The sequence below is a fragment of the Prunus avium genome, chromosome 8, assembly GCF_965620075.1.
Source record: "Prunus avium chromosome 8, drPruAviu1.hap1.1, whole genome shotgun sequence".
Lineage (NCBI taxonomy): Eukaryota > Viridiplantae > Streptophyta > Magnoliopsida > Rosales > Rosaceae > Prunus > Prunus avium.
Genome location: NC_142291.1, coordinates 35,977,629 through 35,998,685, shown reverse-complemented (window position 1 = coordinate 35,998,685; position 21,057 = coordinate 35,977,629). Strand labels below are relative to the sequence as shown.

Sequence of the window (21,057 nt, the reverse complement as noted above, 5' to 3'; positions counted from 1 at the left end):
ATATAAGTTCTTCAATATCCACAAAAAAGCTTAAAATATAACTATAAACATGAAAAGTTAAAGATGACATTTTTGTGTTGAAAGAGGTTTGATGTAAATGATTGGAATCATTGATATGATAATACTGCAGTCGGTATCTGTGCAGATCCCACTATTAGTGTAATAAAAAAGGGCTTTGCTAGTTGACCATACAAAAAGGGTTACCGTTAGTTAGATAGGCCAAGAAAACAAAAAGTTTACAAAATATGTATTTTCTTAACCACCCCCTTTCTTCATTCGGCAATGCATCATCGGATCCCTCTCCATCCATGTCCGTCTGGGTCTTCAGCTTCCTCCGGGGTCTTTTAGGGAGACCGCTCCATGATATGGGGGCTTCCCGTTACTTACCAGTATCAAAAAGGTGTCTTCTTCTGTAGATGGTGGAGACTTCTTCTGTAGATGGTGGAGACTTCTTCTGTAGCTACAAAGGCCGCTGGAAATGCCTGGCAGCGGATAAGACGATTTACATGAACCCTGCTAAACTTATAACGAACGTTGCAGCAATGGCACCTTGTCCAGAAAGTCGAAGGATGCTGGGCCTCCACTTCTCCATCAACGTTTTTGGCCTCATTCACCTGCTTGCTAACATCTTTATCTCCAGCGTTGGCATGATCCCACCTTCCTTCTTCTGGTTTTGATTTTGGAAGTCCTCTACCAGCTCTAGCTCAGTGGTCAGAGCAATCTTTTTTTCACACGCTCTTCCTTCTCTATTTCCCAAGGATCCTATCCATTTCGCAGTCCTGCTGAACCCTCTTCACTTCAACCTCAGTCTGCTTGTAGAGCTTCCTGGTCCGAGTGCACCAGTCAGTTTCTGGATACGTGTTCTGGCCACGTCATGACTTTGAGTGACCTTGGCAAGGTCGGAGTTAGCTTCCTCAAGGTGGCTCAAAACCTCTTCCAAACGAGTGGTCTTCTCCTGATGCAAGGCCTCCTGCTCCTTCCATTTCCTCTCGCAGAACTCAGCCTTCTGCCTCAACTGATCAACATTATTTTGCAGGCCATTTAGCTTAGACTCATATTCTTGGACCAGATGCCTCAGAATCTCCTCAACATGTCTAACTCTTTCCTTCAGCTCTGCAACACGAGCTCTGGCTTCATCGCGCTCCCTGGAGGCTAAGGAAGACTCTCTATTTTCCCTTAGCCACATGGCAAAGTGGAGGCAGGCCTGAAAAAATCGACATAGTAGCAAAATTAAATTATTCAGATCAACACAGAAATCGTAAGGCAATGAAATCTCTAGGACAATCACTTACAGCAAGGGCATGGTGGGATAAGTTTTGCCTCAAACCACCATCATCATACTCCTGCGTAATCTTGGTATCATCAGGACCAAGTAAGCCCAGCAAAACTCTCTCTGCAGCAGCTGGCTCTCTCAACATACTGATAATCTCAGGGGAATCCCTTGTATGAGTCCCATTCTGGAAATAATAGATTTTGGCATATACACCTCTTATTAGTTATTTTGCACATTGATACATTGTGTTTTGATCATATCTGAGTACTACAAACAAAGTAAACTAGCCACAGAAAGCAAGTTGGTTCTTCCAAAATAGAGTTTTAGATTTCTTTCTTCTGCTTTGTTTTATTTAATGGGGATGAACTAATTAGGCATACCAAAGAATCGAGCAGGAAAATGCTGCTCTCGAACCTTCTCTATCAAGGAACTAGGAACTAAGCGCCATAGTACAGGAACATAAGCAGTTACTTTCAGAACCAACCATGAAAAAGGTATTCTTTTCTAATTTTAACCAAAAGCACCAGAAGATGAATCATATTCAATTTTTTCCTCATCAAGGTTTTTCAGTTCTTTTTGTATAGATGCCCTAAAAAATTAGTTATACAACTACAAATCTTGAACTGTTTTGGGACAAAATAAGGATTGGAGTTATCATCCTACAGATTCTTTAACTTTGGGAACCCTGACAAGTGTCTTTAACAAGTAGACAAAACCTTTAAAGAAGAGAGTGATCCATCTGATGCAAGTGATACAATAACATGGACTAATTGGAAATCCATTCTTACCCCATCTGGCAGATTTACATCATTTGAAGGCATTGGATGCACACTATCAGGTTTTGTTTGGGTAGAATTTCGAGGAGCAGTTCCCTTGTCACAAAACCTTGGCAGTGCAGCTAGAACAGAACTTCTCTCTGCAAACACCTACGATTTGGTGAATATACTTAAGAATAAAAAAGAACCTATTCAATCAGATTCTTATTCACCAAAATTGAAAATTTATCTCAACTCACTGACAAGTGAGTTACACAGCAGAAAACTCCTATGAATAAGCTGGCTAAACATTAAGTTACATAGCTTAAACCATAAACATCAACCTAGTGTATTACGCATCAGAAAACTCCTGTCACTGATTAAGAATCATTGAGAGGTGATTTATACAGCTTAAAACTAATATGAATAGGCCCACATATGTGATATAGCACATTTCGGAACTTTTACCAGCACGTAGTCTCAAGTGTTTGCTTCTTCTTACTCTCACCATGGCTGATTCAATATTATGGATGAAAGGAGCTCGCTTGGCGGCCTTCCTCATGAATCATGTTATTCCTTGGATAAACAAGCAGACTAATTATAATGATGCAAATACATATTTTCAAGTGGGAACGACTTAACAATATTAGCACAACTCAGACTAATTATACTAATGTCTATTAGGGCAGGATAAGACCACCAATTAGTCACATGATCAAAAAGTGTATTTCTGTTTCAATTGGTACCACAAAATATTAACCCAATCCCAATAAGATCTATAAGAAATTGGCAATTAGAGAGGTTTATGACTTGTTATTATGAGGAGCTGCTTTGCTAACTACCTCAGAACTCTGATAACAGCAGGAATAGATTAACGGAAAAAAGAAGAAGAAGGAAACTCAAACAGTAACTTCACCACATAGTAGCTTAAAAACCTTGCGTTTGTGATTGAAGTGACTAGGGAAACAACGTTGTTGGTGCTTACAACACAAGCTATAACAGTCCCAAAGGGAAACAGAACACAGAGAAAACAGTAGGCGCAAGCAAAACCTTCTTTAAATGACTTCAACATGATTCTCCCACTTGGGCTTATTATCTTCGTTCATACAAAAATGGGATTTGAATTAAAAGAACCCAAGAAAAGCAGCTCGATTGATAAAAATCCTAAATTTCTGACCTTGGAAAGTTCAGTCAACCCCACCAACGTACGAGCTCTCTTGCAGGGAGCTATTGGTAAATGGTAAAATACTAAAAGCAAAACCCAGTTCACAGTCTTCGACAAGCCGGAACACAGAATCAAGAGAAACCCACCAAGCCAACAACAAAGAAGAACCCTTCTGTGCCTTAAAGCTAAAAAATGCAAAACACCCATGACCGGAAACTCAGTGAACAAGCCATGAATCAACAGCCCATTAAGAACAAAAGACACAAGAAGCCACTGGGAAGAGAAAGTACTCTTCTTTTTTGTACCTGAGCACCGGAGGCAGAGAATCAGAGGCAGTTCTTAAAACCCTTGAGAAAGGCAAATGCAAAGGCAGAGGGAAAGGCAGAGAGACTTTGATTCGGGGAAGGAGGTTAGCAAGCAAAGAGACTATATGTGTTACCATGTCTCGCATGCATTTACCACCAAGGTCTTAAATATCGGAGGTATCGGAAATATCGGAAGTCAAAAAACACGGAAATATCACAGGAAATATCGGGATATTATTGGTATCGGAAAAAATTGAATAAAAACCACGGAAATTGTAAGAAAAACTTGGAAATTTTAATTGAAACTTTGCAGGATGTTTATTTAGTCAATTATCTATTAGTTTATCATAAAAAATTGGAAGGAAATGCATTGCATGATGGATTTAACTGATTTAGGTTGATTATATAGCGAGCTGACAAACACCGTAAGTGTAGAAAATATGTAGTAATTAATGAAAGAAGATTAAACACACCATAATCATTTATATATAATGAGTTACTACAATATTTTACACTTTATACATTGCATGGTAAGATACATGAGTGACTTAGTACCACATAGAGTTCCTATGAGGTTCAAAATTTTCACTATATTCATCATCTCTATGTGTAGAGTAAGTATATTTTGAAGAGTAGTCATCAAATGAGAAATCCCCAAAATAGTTTTGCTTGTAATTGTTAACATGTCACCCATATGGATCCGAGATTGGTTGACGTTGTCCATAAGCAACATCATTTGAAGATTGAGTCTCGGATTCTTTCCATGAGTCGCTTGATTCCATCCCAACAGGAATGGGATATGAAGGGTAGGGAAATGGTTGGTTATGAGTATAACCATAGTTACTACTCATCTCATGTGAAAATTTGTTTCTAGCAAAAAGAATTCAAAACAAAACCATGTATATATATAAATATTTTAGTATTTTCACAAAAACATAAGTGATATGGTGGTTAAGATGTTGAAGGAGTAAAATGGTTTTCATAAATACCATGTATATAAATATTTTTGGGTTTTGTATCGGGATATTATCGATAATATCTCGATATATTGCCCAAATCATTCATAAAATTGTTGAAAATATCTTCCCGATATTATCGGGATAATATCGATATATTGACGATAACACTATGGTTAGTTGTTAAAATATCGGACCCCCAAAAATAAGATATTATTGGGATAATATCGGGGATATTATCGATATTTAATACCTTGTTTACCACCTTTTCTTTTAATTTCCCATTTTGTGTGTCCTTTTGTGTGTCATTTACCACCATTAATGAAAGCCAATAAAGTTTTGAAAGTTTTGATAAAGATTTCTTTTTTATTATTATATAAATGTTTGATTAAGAGTTTTGATCGTAACCGTTTAAGTACTTCAATATCCACAAACAAGCTTAAAATATAACTCTAAACATGAACAAATAAAGATGGCATATTTTTGTGTTGAAACACAACTCTAAATACGATCATTGATATATATTTGATAATAATGTAGTTGTATCTGTGCAGATCCCACTATTAGAGTAATAAAAAAGGGCTTTGCTAGTTGATCTATGATATATATTTGATAATAATGTAGTTGTATCTGTCTCTGTCTCTCTGTCTCTCTGTCTCTCTGTCTCAATGAGAGCGCACCCTGAGTCTCGACATCTTCATCCTCCAACTGCAGGAGGTGGAGACAATTCTATAGCCAGAGAAACCGGTTGACAAGTTGGGCAGGAAGAGAAACGAGCACCTACATCATCAACCCTGTAATACTCATAATGAAGTTTGCAGCGATTGCAACATGCCCAGAAAGTCCAAGGATGCTGGTCATCGTCCACTTCTTCATCGACGTCTTTGGCTTCTTCAATTTGCTTGCTAACATCTTTGTGTAGCTCCAGCGTTGGTATGATCCCACCTTCCATCTTCTGGTTTTGGTTTTGGAAGTCATCTACCAGCCCTAGCTCGGTGGCCAGAGCAATCCTTTTTCCCCCACGCTCTTCCTTCTCTATTTCAACAAGGATCCTATCCATTTCGCAGTCCTGCTGAACCTTCTTCACTTCAACCTCAGCCTGCTCGTAGAGCTTTCTGGTCCGAGTGAGAGCACCAGTCAGCTTTTCGATACGTGTTCTGGCCACGTCATGACTTTGAGTGACCTTGGCAAGGTCGGAGTTAGCTTCCTCAAGGTGGCTCAAAACCTCTTCCAAGCGAGTGGCCTTCTCCTGATGCAAGGCCTCCTGCTCCTTCCATTTCCTCTCGCAGAACTCAGCCTTCTGCCTCAACTGATCAACATTATTTTGCAGGCCATTTAGCTTAGACTCATATTCTTGGACCAGATGCCTCAGAATCTCCTCAACATGTCTAACTCTTTCCTCCAGCTCTGCAACACGAGCTCTGGCTTCATCGCGCTCCCTGGAGGCTAAGGAAGACTCTCCATTTTCCCTTAGCCACATGGCAAAGTGAAGGCAGGCCTGAAATAATCGACATAGTAGCAAAATTAAATTGTTCAGATCAACACAGAAATGGTAAGGCAATGAAATCTTGAGGACGATCACTTACACCAAGGGCATGGTGGGCCAAGTTTTGCCTCAAACCACCATCATCATACTCCTGCATAATCCTGGTATCATCAGGGCCAAGTAAGCCCAGCAAAACTCTCTCTGCAGCAGCTGGGTCTCTCAACATACTGATAATCTCAGGGGAAGCCCTTGTATGAGTCGCATTCTGGAAATAATAGATTTTGGCATTTGCAACTCTTAGTAGTTATTTTACACAAAAGTAAACTAGCCACAGAAAGCAAGTTGGTTCTTCCAAATAAGGAGTTTTAGATTTCTTTCTTCAGCTTCGTTTTAATTAATTCGGATGAACTAATTAGGCATAACAAAGAATTGAGCAGGAACATGCTGCTCTCTAACCTTCCATATCAAGGAACTAGGAACTAAGCGCCATAGTACAGGAACAAGAGCAGTTACTTTCAGAAACAACCATGACTAAGAAACAAAAAGGTATTCTTTTTTAATTTTAGCCAAAGTACCAGAAGATGAATCATATCAAATTTTTTCGTCATCAAGGTTTTTAAGTTATTTTCGTATAAGTGCTCTAAAAAATTAGTTATATAACTACGAATCTTGAACTGTTTCGGGAAAAAGTCAGTATGGGAGTTATCATCCTACGGATGATTTTCTTTAACTTTAGGAACCCTCACAGGTGTCTTTAACAAGTAGACAAAACCTATAAAGAAAAGAGTGGTCCATACGATGCATGTGATACAATATCATGAACTGATTGGTAATCCATTCTTACCCCCTCTGGCAGATTTACATCATTTGAAGGCACTGGATGCACACTATCTGGTTTTGTTTGGGTAGAATTTTGAGGAGCAGTTCCCTTGTCACAAAACCTTGGCAATGGTGCTAGAACAGAACTTCTCTCTGCAAAGACCAACAATTTGGTGAATCTACTTAAGAATAAAAAAGAACATATTTAATCAGATTCTTATTCACCAAAATTAAAAAAAAATTCTCAACTCGCTGACATGTGAGTTACACAGCAGAAAACTCCTATGAATAAGCATGCTAAAAACTAAGTTACCCAGCTTAAAGCATAAATAAGAACCTAGTGTATCAAGCATCATAAAATTACTGTCAGTGATTAAGAACCTATTGAGAGGTGATTTATTATACAGCTTAAAATTAGTATATAGGCCCAAACTTATTCATATGTGATATAGCACATTTCAGAACTTTTACCAGAGCTTAGTCTTGAGCGTTTGCTTCTTCTTAAGCTCACCATGGCTGATTCCATATTATGGATGTAGAGAGCTCACTTGATGACCTTCCTTATGAATTACGTTATTCCTTGGATAAACAAGCAGACTAATTATTATACCGATGCAAACATATACAGATTTGAGTTTCAAGTGGGAACAAGTCATTGAAGGATTATACAGGTTTGCAAAGCAATTTAAAGTACTCTAATCTACAAACACTAGACATATAAATATGAACAAGGAAATCAAAACAGAATGCAAGTAGCTATAGAAAGAGCATTAAAGGACGATGAATTTCAGAGGAACATGTTGTGTTTACCATTCAGAAATTAAGTTCATAAGTATTATTCCAAAGGTTATAGGCTCGTCAGATGAAACTAGTGTTTATAGTGAGCAGGAAAAAAAAAAGCTACCAACTAGCTACATTATCTAAAAGTGCATTTCAACTTCACTTGGTCAGTGGTCACCCCAAAAGTAATCTAAAAAAAATCTACAAGGAATTGGAAATTGAAATATGTATAGTTGTGAGAAGCTAGAATGCAAATACATGTAGCTAAAAATAAGTGACTCAGAACTTTCACAAAAGCAGAAAGACACTATTTAAAAATAAGGAAAAAAATTAACAATAACTTCCCCAGATAGTTACTTGAAACCCTTTTGTGCCTTTGATTAAAGTGACTAGAGAAACAATGCTTTTGATGGTTATACAATCTAAAACTGGTCCCCAATGGAATGGCTGGCTGTAACAAGTAGTTGGATATAAGCAAACCAAAATCAACCCATCATGTTAAAATGAGAGTAAAATTGAAAGAATCCTTCTTTAATATAAAAAAAAGCACCTGTATAGTTAAAAGATTCCTAATGTCTGACCTTTGAAAGCTAGGTCAACCCCACCAACCAACCCACCACAGCCAAAATATAAAACAAGACTCTCACAAATGGCAGATTCAATGCAGAAATGTAGAGCCCTTTTGTGCCTTGAAGCTCATAAACCCAAAAATGCCCATCACCAGAAACTCAGTAAACAAGCTAAGAGTGGTCCCTATCCATCAAGCAAATGACTTGAAAAAAAGAAAAGCCATTGGAAAGAGAAAGTCATTTCCTTTGTACCTGAGGAGGCTGGGGAAGGTGGTGGTCGGTTGTAGAAGGCGTAGAGAGCTGTCACTGAGTTGGTGAAAGTAAAACCCTGGAAGAGGGCAAGTGCGCTTGGGGTGAGGAAAAGAAATAGAAGATTATATATTTTGTCTCATGCATATATGTATCTGCCACCTTTTTTTTTTTTTCTTTTTTCTCGGAGATTGGTCCTGGTGCCGCGCCAAAAACAACATAAACTGCCACGACGGTGGGGTTTAAGAGACTAAAATATTTTGGGACGGAATCTACGGGTGAGATTAAACGTGTGTGCAAGTTTTTGCGGTGGGATTGAATTCAGAAGTCATTTTCTTGCTTTCATTGACCATTAATCTTCTTTTTTCTTTGGGAATTTCAACATTATTTCCCTTACATTGTCTTGTCACACAAATTGCATTTTAGCATGGAAATTGGTCTCACCAAGAATTGTTAAACGATTATTGTACTATGATTTTTCTGCTTTTGTTTTATTGTATTCGTTCCTGCATAAAATTGGAATTTGTATGTGATCCTAATATGTTTTTGAACCCCTCCCCCTTTTAAGTTCTGAAGCCACTTAACCACTACGCTAGTCAACACTTTGTGATTATTACCTATTGAATCTCGTATTCATAACTCCTGCGAGATGTTTCTCAAAATAGAAATTAACATAATTACTTATTGTTCTACTTAATTACTTAATATAATTTATTTATTTCCTATTTAATTCATTTAATGTTATTGATTATTTTATTACTCATTATAAGTACTTACATTACTCAATTACCCTTCAAATTGTTACTTAATTACTTAATCTCTATAATTATTATTTTTATTTCCTATTTAATTCTTCTTTGGATAACTTTATTTATGTTCTTAGTTAATTTTCAATCTTCACTATTATTTTTTAAGCATGGTAAAGTGCCTAATTTTCATGATAAATCAAGTTAGTTTACATCTTTAATTATTTTTCAATTTTTGATAAATAATAAATATAAGAACATTATATCTAGTGAATAACGTGAAATAAGGTTACGCATGTATCTTACCATACAATTTATAAAGTGTAAAATATTGTAGTAAAAAATGATAAATAAATTACTAGGGGTGTTTATTTTTTTTCAGTAATTACACCAGATTTTCTAAGTCATAGAGTTTGTCAACGCGTAATATAATAAACTTAAATCATTCAAACCCACTATGCAATGTATTTCCTTCTTATTTTTTGTGTTAAAATAATAGATGATTGACTAAATAAACTTCTTCTAAAACTTCATTAAAAATTTACATGTATTTATCACAATTTTCATGATTTTTATCTAATTTTTATCAATATCGATATTTTTCTAATATTTCCGTGTTTTTTAACTATCAATATTTTTGAAACCATCAATATTTAAGAACTCCGTTGTAGCCAAGCAGAATCTTCTTTTATAGACTCGAGGACAGAGCAACGATGGGATTGATGAAGGCCGCAGGGTGAGATTTGGTGGATGATGCGGAGCTACATACACTTGTGGGGCCGGCCAGAGCAGCTCAGCTTCGTATTCAACAATGAGGTCTGATGATCATTGCTTCTACTAATTCATCAATTACAGAGAGCAACTTTTCAGTCTTAAGCATTTTATATAGTTATCCACTTGTCATCTTACGCCTCATCTTACATCAAAGCCCCAAAGTCAAGGGCATCATTGAAAATTGGATTAAAACGACGCTTGTATGAATGCTTGTATCCATGCTACTCCCATGTTTGTAAATGAAGTAGTTTCGAATCGAAAACATTACTATTCTTTTTCTCATGGATTGTGGTTGTTAGTGTAAGTGTAACAAACAAATTTTTAATGCCTAAATCTTTGATGATGGATGTGTATGTCCTGCATAATCCTGGTATCATCATGGTCAAGTAAGCCCAGCAGAACACTCTCTGCAGCAGTTGGCTCTCTCAACATATTGATAATCTCAGGGGAAGCCCTTGCACGAGTCGCATCCAAAGCACCAGAAGACGAATCATATCACAGGTTTTCCTCATTTTCGTGTAAGTGCTCTAAAAAATAGTTATATAACTACATCTCTTGAACTGTTTCCGGACAAAATCAGAATGCGAGTTATCATCCTACTGTACAGATGATTTTCTTCAACATTAGGAGCCCTGATAAGTGTCTTTAACAAGGAGACAATACCTCTAAAGAAAAGAGTGGTCCATCTGATGCATGTGAAACAATAACATGGACTGATTGGTAATCCATTCTTACCCCCTCCGGCAGATTCACATCATTTGAGGGCATTGAATGTAACACTATCTGGTTTTGTTTGGGTAGAATTTTGAGGAGAAGTTCCGTTGTCACAAAACCTTGGCATTGGAGCTAGAACAGAACTTCTCTCTGCAAAGACTTACAATTTGGTGAATATACTTGAGAATCAAAAAGTCCTATGAATAAGCATGCTAAACATTAAGTTATATAGCTTAAACCATAAACAACAACCTAGTGTATTAAGCATCAGAAAACTCATGTCACTGATTAAGAATCATTCAGAGATGATTTACACAACTTAAAACTAATCGGTGCCAACATGCAGGAAGTGAATATAAGTACTTAAATATCTACGAACAAGATTGAAATATATCTAAACATGAAAATTTAAAGGTGACATTTTTGTGTTGAAAGAGATTTGATGTAAATCATTGATATATATTTGATAATACCGTAGTTGATTAGAGTAATAAAAAAGGGCTGCTAGTTGACCATACAAAAAGGGCTTTTGGTAGGAGAGGGTTACTGTTAGTTAGATAGGCCAAGAAAACAAAAGGTTTACAAAATATGTATTTTCTTAACAACCACCCCTTTCTTCATCCTGCATTGCATCGACTGATCCCTCTCCATCCATGCCCGTCCAGGTCTTCAGCTTCCTCCGGGGTCTTTTAGGGAGACCACTCCAAGATATGGGGGCTTGCCGCCACTAGCAGTTCCTTGACTTTCAGTATCAACATGTTGCTGGTGAGAAGAGTTACTGGATGACTCAACAAGTGCAGATGGTGACATGATGTAGACTTCTTTAGACACAAAGGTGGTTTGACATTGTTGGCAGCAGAGAAGACGATCTACATAAACCCTACTATACAGAAAATGAACATTGCATCTATAGCACCTTGTCCAGAAAGTCGAAGGATGCTGGGCCCCCACTTCTCCATCAACGTCTTTGGCCTCTTTCTTCGCACGCTCTTCCTTCTCTATTTCCCCAAGGATCCTATCCATTTCGCAGTCCTGCTGAACCTTCTTCACTTCAACCTCAGCCTGCTCGTAGAGCTTCCTGCTCCGAGTGAGGGCACCAGTCAGATTTTTGATACGTGTTCTGGCCACGTCATGACTTTGAGTGACCTTGGCAAGCTCAGAGATAGCTTCCTCACGCAGCCTCAAAACCTCTACCATAAGAGTGTCCTTCTCCTGATGCAAGGCCTCCTGCTCCTTCCAATTCCTCTCGCACAACTCAGCCTTCTGACTTAGCTGGTCAACATGATTTTGCAGACCACTCAGCTTAGACTCATACTCTTGGACCTGATGCCTAAGAATCTCCTCAACATTCCTAACATTTTCCTCCAGCTCTGCAACACGAGCTCTGGCTTCATCGCGCTCCCTGGAGGCTAAGGAAGACTCTCCATCTTCCCTTAGCCACATGGCAAAGTGGAGGCAGGCCTGAAATAATCGACATAGTAGCAAAATTAAATTATTCAGATCAACACAGAAATGGTAATTCAATGAAATCTTGAGGACAATCACTTACACCAAGGGCATGGTGGGATAAGTTTTGCCTCAAACCACCGTCATCGTACTCCTGCATAATCCTGGTATCATCAGGACCAAGTAAGCCCAGCAAAACTCTCTCTGCTGCAGCCGGCTCTCTCAACACACTGATAATCTCAGAGGAAGCCCTTGTATGAGTCGCATTCTGGAAATAATATATTTTGGCATATAAACCTCTTAGTAATTATTTTACACATTAATACATTGTGTTTTGATCATATCTGAGTACTTCACACAAACTAAACTAGCCAGCGAAATCAAGTTGGTTCTTCCAAAATAGAGTTTTAGATTCTTTCTTCGGCTTTGTTTTAATCAACTCGGGTGAACTAATTAGGCATAACAAAGAATAGAGCAGGAACATGCTGCTCTTTAACCTTCGATATCAAGGAACTAGGAACTAAGCGCCACAGTACAGAAACATAAGCAGTTACTTTCAGAATCAACCATGACAAAGAAACAAAGAGGTATTCGTTTCTAATTTTAACCAAAGCACCAGAAGCTGAATCATATCAAATGTTTTCTTCATCAAAGTTTTTCAGTTATTTTGTTAAGTGCTCTAAAAAAATAGTTTTATAACTACACATCTTGAACTGTTTATGGACAAAATCAGGATGGGAGTTCGCATACTACATATGATTTTCTTTAACTTTAGGAGCCCTAAAAGTGTCTTTAACAAGGAGACAAAACCTTTAAAGAAAAGAATGGTCCATCTGATACATGTGAAACAATAACATGGACTGATTGGTAATCCATTCTTACCCCCTCCGGCAGATTCACATCATTTGAAGGCATTGGATGCACACTATCTGGTTTTGTTTGGGTAGAATTTTGAGGAGCAGTTCCCTTGTCACAAAACCTTGGCAGCGGAGCTAGAACAGAACTTCTTTCTGCAAAGACCTACAATTTGGTGAATATACTTAAGAATAAAAAAGAACCTATTCAATCAGATTCTTATTCACAAACATTGAAAATTTATCTCAACTGACTGACAGGTGAGTTAAACAGCAGAAAACTCATATGGACAAGCATGCTAAACACTAAGTTACACAGCTTAAAGCATAAACAAGAACCTAGTGTATTAAGCATCAGGATTACTCCTGTCAGTGATTAAGACCTATTGAGAAGTGATTTATACAGATTAAAACTAGTACGAATAGGCCCAAACTTATTCATATGTGATATAGCACATTTCGGCCACTTTTACCGGTGCATAGTCTCATGCGTTTGCTTCTTCTTAAGCTCACCATGGCTGATTCAATATTATGAATGCAAAGAGCTCACTTGGTGGCCTTCCTCATGAATCACGTTATTCCTTGAATAAACAAGCAGACTAATTAATTATACTGATGGAATATATACAGATTTGAGTTTCAAGTAGGAACAAGTCACTGAAGGACAATACAAGTTTTTCAGAACAATTTAAAGTACTCTAATCTACAAACACTAGAGATATAAATATGAACAAAAAAATCAAAACAGAATGCATGTACCTATAGAAAGGGCATTAAAGGACAATGAATTTCAGAGGAAGAGGTTGTGTTTACCATTCAGCGACTAAGTTCATAAGTATTATTCTGAAGGTTAAATGCTCGTCAGATGAAAGAAGTAATCTCGAAAAGCTACCAACTAGCTACATTATCTAAAAGCGTAATTCAACTTTTCAATTGGTAACACCAAAAGTAATCTAAAAAAAAATCTATAAGGAACTGGAAATTGAAGTATGTATTGTGAGAAGATAGGGATGCAAATACATGTGGTTAACTGACTCAGAAATTTCACACAGCAGAAAGACATTATTTAAAAATAAGGGAAAATACTTGAAACCCTTTTGTGGCTTTGATTAAAGTGACTACAGAAAAAATGACTTGATGGTTATACAATCTAAAATTGGTCCCAAATGGAATGGCTGTTGTAACCCATCATGTACACGGTGACAATAATTTTCGGTCATTTTGAAGTTGGATATAAGCAAAACCAAAATCAACCCATTATGTAAAAATGGGAATAAAATTAAAAGAATCCATCTTTTTTTATTAAAAATAATAATAAAAAATAAAGCATCTGCATAATTAAAAAATTCCTAATGTCTGACCTACCACCCCCCCCAACATAGCCACAATATAAAGACAAGACTCTCACAAATGGCAGATTCAATGCAGAAATGAAGGGCCCTTTTGTGCCTTGGAGCTCATAAACCCAAAAATTCCCATGAACAGAAACTCAGTAAACAAGCTAAGAGTGGTCCCCATCCATCAAGCAAAAGACTTCGTTTTTTTGGGGTCTGACTCAAGCAAAAGACTTTAAGAAAAGAAAAGCCATTGGAAAGAGAAAGTCATTTCCTTTGTACCTGAGGAGGCGGAGGCAGAGAAGGTGGTGATCGGTTGTGGAAGGTGTAGAGAACGCGGCGAGTCAGAGTAACTCAGTGAGTTGGTGAAAGTAAAACCCCTGGAAAAAGCCAAATGAGCTTGCTTGGGGCGAGCAAAGAAAATAGAATATTATTGTCTCATGCATCTGCCACCTTATTTTCTTTTCATTTTCCTCTTTTTCCATCTTGTGTGTCAGTGTTTTGCAGATTTTTTTTTTCTCGGAGATTGGTCACGGTCGGAAAACCCACGCCAAATAAAAAAATGCCACGACGGTGGGTTTAAGAGACTCTTAAGATTTCATATTTAATTCATCCGAAATACACCAATCTGTGAACAAATTTCATATTTAAAATTGGGTGTATTGAGAAATCTTAAGAGTCTCTTTTTTTTTTATGAAAAAAAAAAGAGACTCTTAAGATTTCTCAATACACCCAATTTTAAATATGAAATTTGTTCACAGATTGGTGTATTTCGGATGAATTAATTAGTCATAATAACTCTAAACATGTAGAAAAGTTAAAGTTATTTCTAAAAAAGACATGAAAACTTGATAATACTGTAGTTGTATTTGTGTGGATCCCACTATTAGTGTAATAAAAAAGGGCTTTGCTAGTTGACCATACAAAAAGGGCCTTGCTAGGAGAGAGTTGCCGTTAGTTAGATAGGCCAAGAAAACAAAAAAGTTCACGAAATATGTAACCCTCCCTCCCTCCTCTTCTCCCTCTCCCTCTCTCTTTTTTGCTCATTCTAAACCAACTCAAAGATAGAGCACCCGGAGCCTCTGCTTCTAAATCCTGGAATGCATCAGCGGATCCCTCTCCATCCAGGTCTGTGCCGGTTTTCAGCTTCCTCCAAGGTCTTTTGGGGAGACCGCTCCAGGATATGGGGGCTTACCACTAGCAGTTACTTGACTTCCCGTATCAACAAGTTGTCTTGAAATCCGATGTTGCTGGTCAAAAGAGTTACTGGATGACTTGACAATTGGAGGTGGTCGACAAATTTCTAAAGCCAGAAATCCCGCTCGACATCTACTGCAGCGGAGATGACAATTTACATAAACCCTGCCATACTCATATTGATATTTGCAGCTACTGCAAACTGTCCAGAACGTCGAAGGATTATGGGCCTCCACTTCTCCATTGAGGTCTTTGGCTTCTATGACCTGCTTACTAACATCTTTGTTTAGCTCCAACGTTGGGATGACCCCACCTTCCTTCTTCTGGTTTTGGTTTTGGAAGTCCTCATTCAGCTTGAGCTCGGTGGTCAGAGCAATCCTTTTTTTCGCACGCTCTTCCTTCTCTATTTCCCCAAGGATCCTATCCATTTCACAATCCTGCTGAAACTTCTTCACTTCAACCTCAGCCTGATCGTAGAGCTTCCTGTTCAGAGTGACGGCACCAGTCAGCTTTTCGATCCTTGTTCTGGCCGTGTCATGACTTTGAGTGACCTTGGCAAGGTTGGAGTTAGCTTCCTCAAGCTGCCTCAAAACCTCTTCCAAACGAGTGGCCTTCTCCTGATGCAAGGCCTCCTGCTCCTTCCATTTCCTCTCACAGAAATCAGCCTTCTGCCTCAGCTGATCAACATTATTTTGCAGGCCATTCAGCTTAGACTCATATTCTTGGACCTGATGCTTCATTATCTCCTCAACATATTTAAATCTTTCCTCCAGCTCTGCAACATGAGCTCTGGCTTCATTGCCCTCCCTGGAGGCCAAGGAAGACTCTCCATTTTCCCTTAGCCACATGGCAAAGTGGAGGCAGGCCTGAAATAATCGACATAGTAGCAAAATTAAATTATTCAGATCAACACCGAAATGGTAAGGCAATGAAATCTTGAGGACAATCACTTACACCAAGGGCATGGTGGGATAAGTTTTGCCTCAAACCACCGTCATTGTACTCCTGCATAATCCTGGTATCATCAGGGCCAAGTAAGCCCAGCAAAACTCTCTCTGCTGCAGCTGGCTCTCTCAACACATTGATAATCTCAAAGGGAGCCCTTGTATGAGTCGCATTCTGGAAATAATTTATTTTGGCATATAAACCTCTTAGTAATTATTTTACACATTAACACATTGTGTTTTGATCATATCTGAGTACTTCACACAAAGAAAACTAGCCAGAGAAACCAATTTGGTTCTTCCAAAATAGAGGTTTAGATTTCTTTATTCTGCTTTGTTTTAATTAATTCGGATGAATAAGTAGGCATAACAAAGAATAGAGCAGGAACATGCTGCTCTCTAACCTTCTATATCAAGGAACTAGGAACTAAGCGCCATAGTACAGGAACATAAGCAGTTGTTTTCAGAACCAACCATGACAAAGAAACAAAAAGGTATTCTTTTCTAATTTTAGCCAAAACACCAGAAGATGTATCATATCAAATTTTTTTCCTCACCAAGATTTTTCAGTTATTTTCGTACAAGTGCTCTAAAAATTTAGTTATAAAACTACAAATCTTGAACTGTTTCTGGAGAAAATCAGGATGGGAGTTATCATCCTACAGATGATTTTCTTTAACTTTAGGAACCCTGACAAGTGTCTTTAATCAGTAGACAAAACCTTTAAAGAAAAGAATGGTCCATCTGATGCATGTGACACAATAACATGGACTGATTGGTAATCTATTCTTACCCCCTCGGGCAGGTTCACATCATTTGAAGGAATTGACTGCACACTATCTGGTTTTGTTTGTGTAGAATTTTGAGGAGCAGTTCCCTTGTCACAAAACCTTGGCACTGGAGCTAGAACAGAACTCTCTGCAAAGACGTACAATTTGGTCAATATACTTAAGAATAAAAAAGAACATATTCAATCAGATTTTTATTCACTAAATTTTTTATAAAAAAAATCAACTCGCTGACATGTGAGTTATACAGCAGAAAACTCCTATTAATAAGCATGCTAAACACTAAGTTACACAGCTTAAAGAATAAACAAGAACCTAGTGTATCAGGCATCAGAAAACTCCTTGTCACTGATTAAGAACCTATTTAGAGGTGATTTATACAGATTAAAATTAGTACGAATAGGCCCAAACTTATTCATATGTGATATAGCACATTTCAGCAACTTTTACCGGCGCGTAGTCTCAAGCGTTTGCTTCTTCTTATGCTCACCATGGCTTCAATATTATGGATGTAGAGAGCTCACTTGGTGGCCTTCCTCACGAATCACATCATTCCTTGGATAAACAAACAGACTAATTATACCGATGCAAATATATATAGGTTTGAGTTTCAAGTGGTAACAAGTCATTGAAGGATTATACAGTTTTGTCAGAACAATTTAAAGTACTCTAATCTACAAACACTAGATATATAAACATGAACAAGGAAATCAAAACAGAATGCAAGTAGCTATAGAAAGAGCATTAAAGGACGATGAATTTCAGAGGAACAGGTTACGTTTACCATTCAGCAACTAGGTTCATAAGTATTATTCTGAACGTTAAAGGCTTGTCCAATGAAACTAGTACTTATAGTGAGCAGGATAAAAAAGCTACCAACTAGCAACATTATCTAAAAGTGCATTTCAACTTAAAATGGTTTGGTCACCCCAAAAGTAATCTAAAAAAAAAATCTATAAAGAATTGGAAATTGTAGTGTGTATAGTTGTGAGAAGCTAGGATGCAAATACATGTAGCTAAGTGACTCAGAAATTTCACAACAGCAGAACGATATTATTTAAAAATAAGGGAAAAATTAACAATAACTTCCCCAGATAGTTACTTGAAACCCTTTTTGTGCCTTTGATTAAAGTGACTAGAGAAAAAAATGCTTTGATGGTTATACAATCTAAAATTGGTCCCAAATGGAATGACTGTAACTAGTGCATGGTGACAATAAATTTCAGTCATCTTGAAGTTGGATATGGCAACCCAAAATCAACCCATCGTGTAAAAATGGGACTAAAATTGAAAGAATCCGTATATATATATATATTTTTTAAAGCATCTGCAAAAATAAAAAATTCCTAATGTCTGACCTTGGAAATCTAGGTCAACCCCCCCCAACCCACCATAGCCAAAACATAAAAACAAGACTCTCACAAATGGCAGATTCAATGCAGAAATGAAGAGCCCTCTTGTGCATTTGAGCTCATAAACCCAAGAAATGCCCATGATCAGAAACCCAGCAAACAAGCTAAGAGTGGCCCCATCCATCAAGCAAAAGACAAAGACAAAAACAAAAACAAAAGAAAAAAGCCATTTGAAAGAGAAAGTCATTTCCTTTTTACCTGAGGAGGCGGAGGAAGAGGAAGAGGCAGAGGCAGAGGCAGAGAATGTGGTGGCCGGTTGTGGAAGGCGTAGAGAACGCGGCGAGTCAGAGTGACTCAGTGAGTTGGCGAGAGTAAAACCCCTTGAAAAACGCAAAATGAGCTTGCCTGGGGTGAGCCAAGGAAGTAGAATATTATATGTATTTTGTCTCACGTATGTATCTGCCACCTTTTCTTATGTTAAGGAAGATCACACAAAATAAGCAGTCAATACTGCAGATTGATACTCAGTTATTTACTTACTTGTTCTGTACTTAGTTAACCATAATTGTAGGGAATAGAATATTTGGTTAGTCGTAATTATAGGCAACATAACAGGATCGACATCTGCAACTCTTGTATAAAGCTGTAGCTCGTGTTTGTGAATACTGAATAAAATAAACCTTTCCACATTTTGTTTCTCTTGATGGTATCAGAGCAACGATCTAAATAAACCTAGCCAAACACAAACATCATCCTAGCAGTACAGCCATGGGTGACAACTCCGAAAAAAAGGTCAACCGACACAGGCATGCCTTCAAAGCCAAAATGGGAAAATCCCAACCATCCTCTCTACCTTCATCATGCGGACCAACCGGGCTTAATCCTTGTCCCGCAACCTTTGGTAGAAGATAACTACAGCACATGGGTTCAGTCCATGACCATGGCCTTAACGGTCAAAAACAAGATTGGCTTCGTTGATAAGTCGATCAAAGCACCAAGTGGGGATGAACCTGATGAATTGCAGCAATGGAAGCGCTGCAACAACTTAGTCAAGACATGGCTATTGGGGTCAATGTCGAAGGAAATTGCTGGCAGCGTCATTCACTGCAAAGATGCGTGCCAGATGTGGCTTGATCTCCAAGAGCGATTCTCTCATGTGAATACCGTTCAGCTTTTCCATATCGAGAATGAAATCCATGACTGCATACAAGGCAGCATGACCGTGAGTTCCTATTTTACTAAACTTAAGAGCCTTTGGGATGAACGGGAAGCGTTGTGCTCAATTCCGGCGTGTAGCTGTGGGACTATTAAGGAGATTGCTTCATACATGGAGACTCAGAAAACAATGAAATTTCTCATGGGTCTGAACGAATCATATGCCACTGTTCGTGGTAACACGCTTCTATTGGAACCATTGCCCACAGTAAACAAAGCATATTCGCTGGTCCTTCGACATGAGAGGCAGGCAGAGGTTTCTAATGGGAAAGCTTCTGTCCAACCAGAAGCAGCTGTTTTTGCCGTAAAGAACTCGAGTCGTGAGTCTGAATCCGAAGAGAGGGGCCTTCGGTGTGCAAAGTGTAACAGGACGAATCACAGCACCAAGAATTGCCGTGCTCATCTCAAGTGCACCTTTTGTGGCTGGAAAGGTCACACATTTGATTACTGCCGTAAGAGAGCAGCATCATTAGAGGCTGAACAAGGTAGTCTCTCAAAGGGCAACCAGGTTGCATCACGTGCATCTGACAAGAAGGCCACAACGTCAGATTTCCCTTTTTCACAGGAGGAATGTAAGCAGATTCTGCACATGTTGAACAAGAAAAAATCCTCTATGGCCAATCAAGTTGGTAATTCTTCAAATCATGAAGAACTTTCAGGTAAAGCCTTTTCCCTCACTTATAATGGCAAGGTGAACACATGGATCTTGGATAGTGGCGCTACAGATCATATGGTTTGTAGCCCTGACTTGCTTACACATTCAAAAATGGTTGAAAATCATACTGTTGAATTACCAAATGGTTCACTTGCTCAAGTCACCCATATTGGACAAATTGTTTTCTCTCCCAATTTCATTCTTAATAACGTTTTATGTGTGCCACTTTTCCGACTCAATCTGATTTCCATTAGCAAGTTGGCCTCAGACTCTTCTTGTATCACTTTATTTCTAAGCCAATTTTGTGTCATACAGGACCTGCGTTCGGGGAAGATGATTGGGACGGGATTTGAGCGGGAGGGACTCTACTATCTCGATCAACCAAGGAAAGGAACATGCAACTCCGTTCAAACTCTAGCCTCTGGTCTTTGGCATCAACGCCTTGGACATCCGTCAAACAAAGTTTTCCAGTTATTTCCCTTTTCCAAAAATAAATCTTGTGATCCAGACAAGTGTTTAATTTGCCCATTGGCCAAACAAACAAGGTCACCATTTCCATTGAGTTCCATTTCCAGTAAAGCATGTTTTGATTTGATACATGTTGACATTTGGGGTGGTTACAAAATTGCTTCTCTTTCTGGTGCAAAATATTTTCTCACTATCGTAGATGATTTCACTCGG

At 38.2% G+C, this 21,057-nt stretch overlaps 4 protein-coding genes and 1 pseudogene across 9 annotated transcripts; 1 reads left to right on the top strand and 4 right to left on the bottom strand.

Annotated features, from left to right (window-relative positions):
- Positions 1-69: 69 nt before the first annotated feature.
- On the bottom strand, positions 70-3,634 carry LOC110757002 (uncharacterized; annotated as a pseudogene). The gene is made up of 5 exons (XR_015826507.1): positions 3,206-3,634; positions 2,497-2,604; positions 2,062-2,189; positions 1,293-1,457; positions 70-1,204 (listed from the first exon to the last, which is right to left on the bottom strand). The product of XR_015826507.1 is annotated as an uncharacterized LOC110757002 (transcript).
- A 1,314-nt stretch (positions 3,635-4,948) lies between these two features.
- Positions 4,949-8,531, bottom strand: LOC110757028 (uncharacterized). Of its 2 annotated transcripts, none has more exons than XM_088245507.1 (5): positions 8,121-8,354; positions 7,231-7,338; positions 6,785-6,912; positions 6,041-6,205; positions 4,949-5,952 (listed from the first exon to the last, which is right to left on the bottom strand). In XM_088245507.1, exons 2-5 carry the CDS (start codon positions 7,283-7,285, stop codon positions 5,152-5,154), a joined length of 1,149 nt encoding a protein of 382 aa, XP_088101633.1. In that variant the 5' UTR covers positions 7,286-7,338; positions 8,121-8,354; the 3' UTR covers positions 4,949-5,151. The 2 variants fall into 2 exon arrangements, with proteins under 2 accessions (XP_088101633.1, XP_021814237.1); XM_021958545.2 differs by lacking the exon at positions 8,121-8,354 and adding an exon at positions 8,361-8,531 and having other exon boundaries at positions 4,950-5,952.
- Positions 8,532-11,053: 2,522 nt separating this feature from the next.
- On the bottom strand, positions 11,054-14,757 carry LOC110747795 (uncharacterized). 4 transcript variants are annotated; one of them, XM_088245508.1, is made up of 5 exons: positions 14,508-14,757; positions 13,365-13,472; positions 12,920-13,047; positions 12,141-12,305; positions 11,054-12,052 (listed from the first exon to the last, which is right to left on the bottom strand). In XM_088245508.1, exons 2-5 carry the CDS (start codon positions 13,405-13,407, stop codon positions 11,261-11,263), a joined length of 1,128 nt encoding a protein of 375 aa, XP_088101634.1. In that variant the 5' UTR covers positions 13,408-13,472; positions 14,508-14,757; the 3' UTR covers positions 11,054-11,260. The 4 variants fall into 4 exon arrangements, with proteins under 4 accessions (XP_088101634.1, XP_088101636.1, XP_088101635.1 ...); XM_088245510.1 differs by lacking the exon at positions 13,365-13,472 and having other exon boundaries at positions 12,920-13,057; XM_088245509.1 differs by lacking the exon at positions 13,365-13,472.
- A 316-nt stretch (positions 14,758-15,073) lies between these two features.
- On the bottom strand, positions 15,074-18,979 carry LOC110756960 (uncharacterized). The gene is made up of 5 exons (XM_021958468.2): positions 18,765-18,979; positions 17,605-17,709; positions 17,160-17,284; positions 16,377-16,541; positions 15,074-16,288 (listed from the first exon to the last, which is right to left on the bottom strand). Exons 2-5 carry the CDS (start codon positions 17,645-17,647, stop codon positions 15,368-15,370), a joined length of 1,254 nt encoding a protein of 417 aa, XP_021814160.2. The 5' UTR covers positions 17,648-17,709; positions 18,765-18,979; the 3' UTR covers positions 15,074-15,367.
- A 305-nt stretch (positions 18,980-19,284) lies between these two features.
- LOC148292658 (uncharacterized) lies at positions 19,285-20,729 on the top strand. Its single transcript, XM_088246389.1, has 2 exons — positions 19,285-20,380; positions 20,692-20,729. The coding sequence occupies exons 1-2, from the start codon at positions 19,315-19,317 to the stop codon at positions 20,727-20,729; spliced, it is 1,104 nt and encodes a 367-aa protein (XP_088102515.1). The 5' UTR covers positions 19,285-19,314.
- The last annotated feature ends 328 nt before the right edge of the window (positions 20,730-21,057 follow it).

What these genes read in the sequence shown, in the direction of transcription:
- LOC110757028 (XM_021958545.2), bottom strand. Translation starts at nt 7,285, where the DNA reads ATGGAATCAGCCATGGTGAGCTTAAGAAGAAGCAAACGCTCAAGACTA. An exon ending in ATGTAAATCTGCCAGAGGGG is followed by an intron (nt 6,206 to 6,784) that starts GTAAGAATGGAT and finishes TATTATTTCCAG; the next exon opens with AATGCGACTCATACAAGGGC. An exon ending in TGGCCCACCATGCCCTTGGT is followed by an intron (nt 5,953 to 6,040) that starts GTAAGTGATCGT and finishes CGATTATTTCAG; the next exon opens with GCCTGCCTTCACTTTGCCAT.
- LOC110747795 (XM_088245508.1), bottom strand. Translation starts at nt 13,407, where the DNA reads ATGGTGAGCTTAAGAAGAAGCAAACGCATGAGACTATGCACCG. An exon ending in ACGCATGAGACTATGCACCG is followed by an intron (nt 13,048 to 13,364) that starts GTAAAAGTGGCC and finishes AGGTCTTTGCAG; the next exon opens with AAAGAAGTTCTGTTCTAGCT. An exon ending in TATCCCACCATGCCCTTGGT is followed by an intron (nt 12,053 to 12,140) that starts GTAAGTGATTGT and finishes CGATTATTTCAG; the next exon opens with GCCTGCCTCCACTTTGCCAT.
- LOC110756960 (XM_021958468.2), bottom strand. Translation starts at nt 17,647, where the DNA reads ATGGTGAGCATAAGAAGAAGCAAACGCTTGAGACTACGCGCCG. An exon ending in ACGCTTGAGACTACGCGCCG is followed by an intron (nt 17,285 to 17,604) that starts GTAAAAGTTGCT and finishes ACGTCTTTGCAG; the next exon opens with AGAGTTCTGTTCTAGCTCCA. An exon ending in ATGTGAACCTGCCCGAGGGG is followed by an intron (nt 16,542 to 17,159) that starts GTAAGAATAGAT and finishes AATTATTTCCAG; the next exon opens with AATGCGACTCATACAAGGGC.
- LOC148292658 (XM_088246389.1), top strand. Translation starts at nt 19,315, where the DNA reads ATGCCTTCAAAGCCAAAATGGGAAAATCCCAACCATCCTCTCTACCTT. An exon ending in AAATCATGAAGAACTTTCAG is followed by an intron (nt 20,381 to 20,691) that starts GTAAAGCCTTTT and finishes TGTGTCATACAG; the next exon opens with GACCTGCGTTCGGGGAAGAT.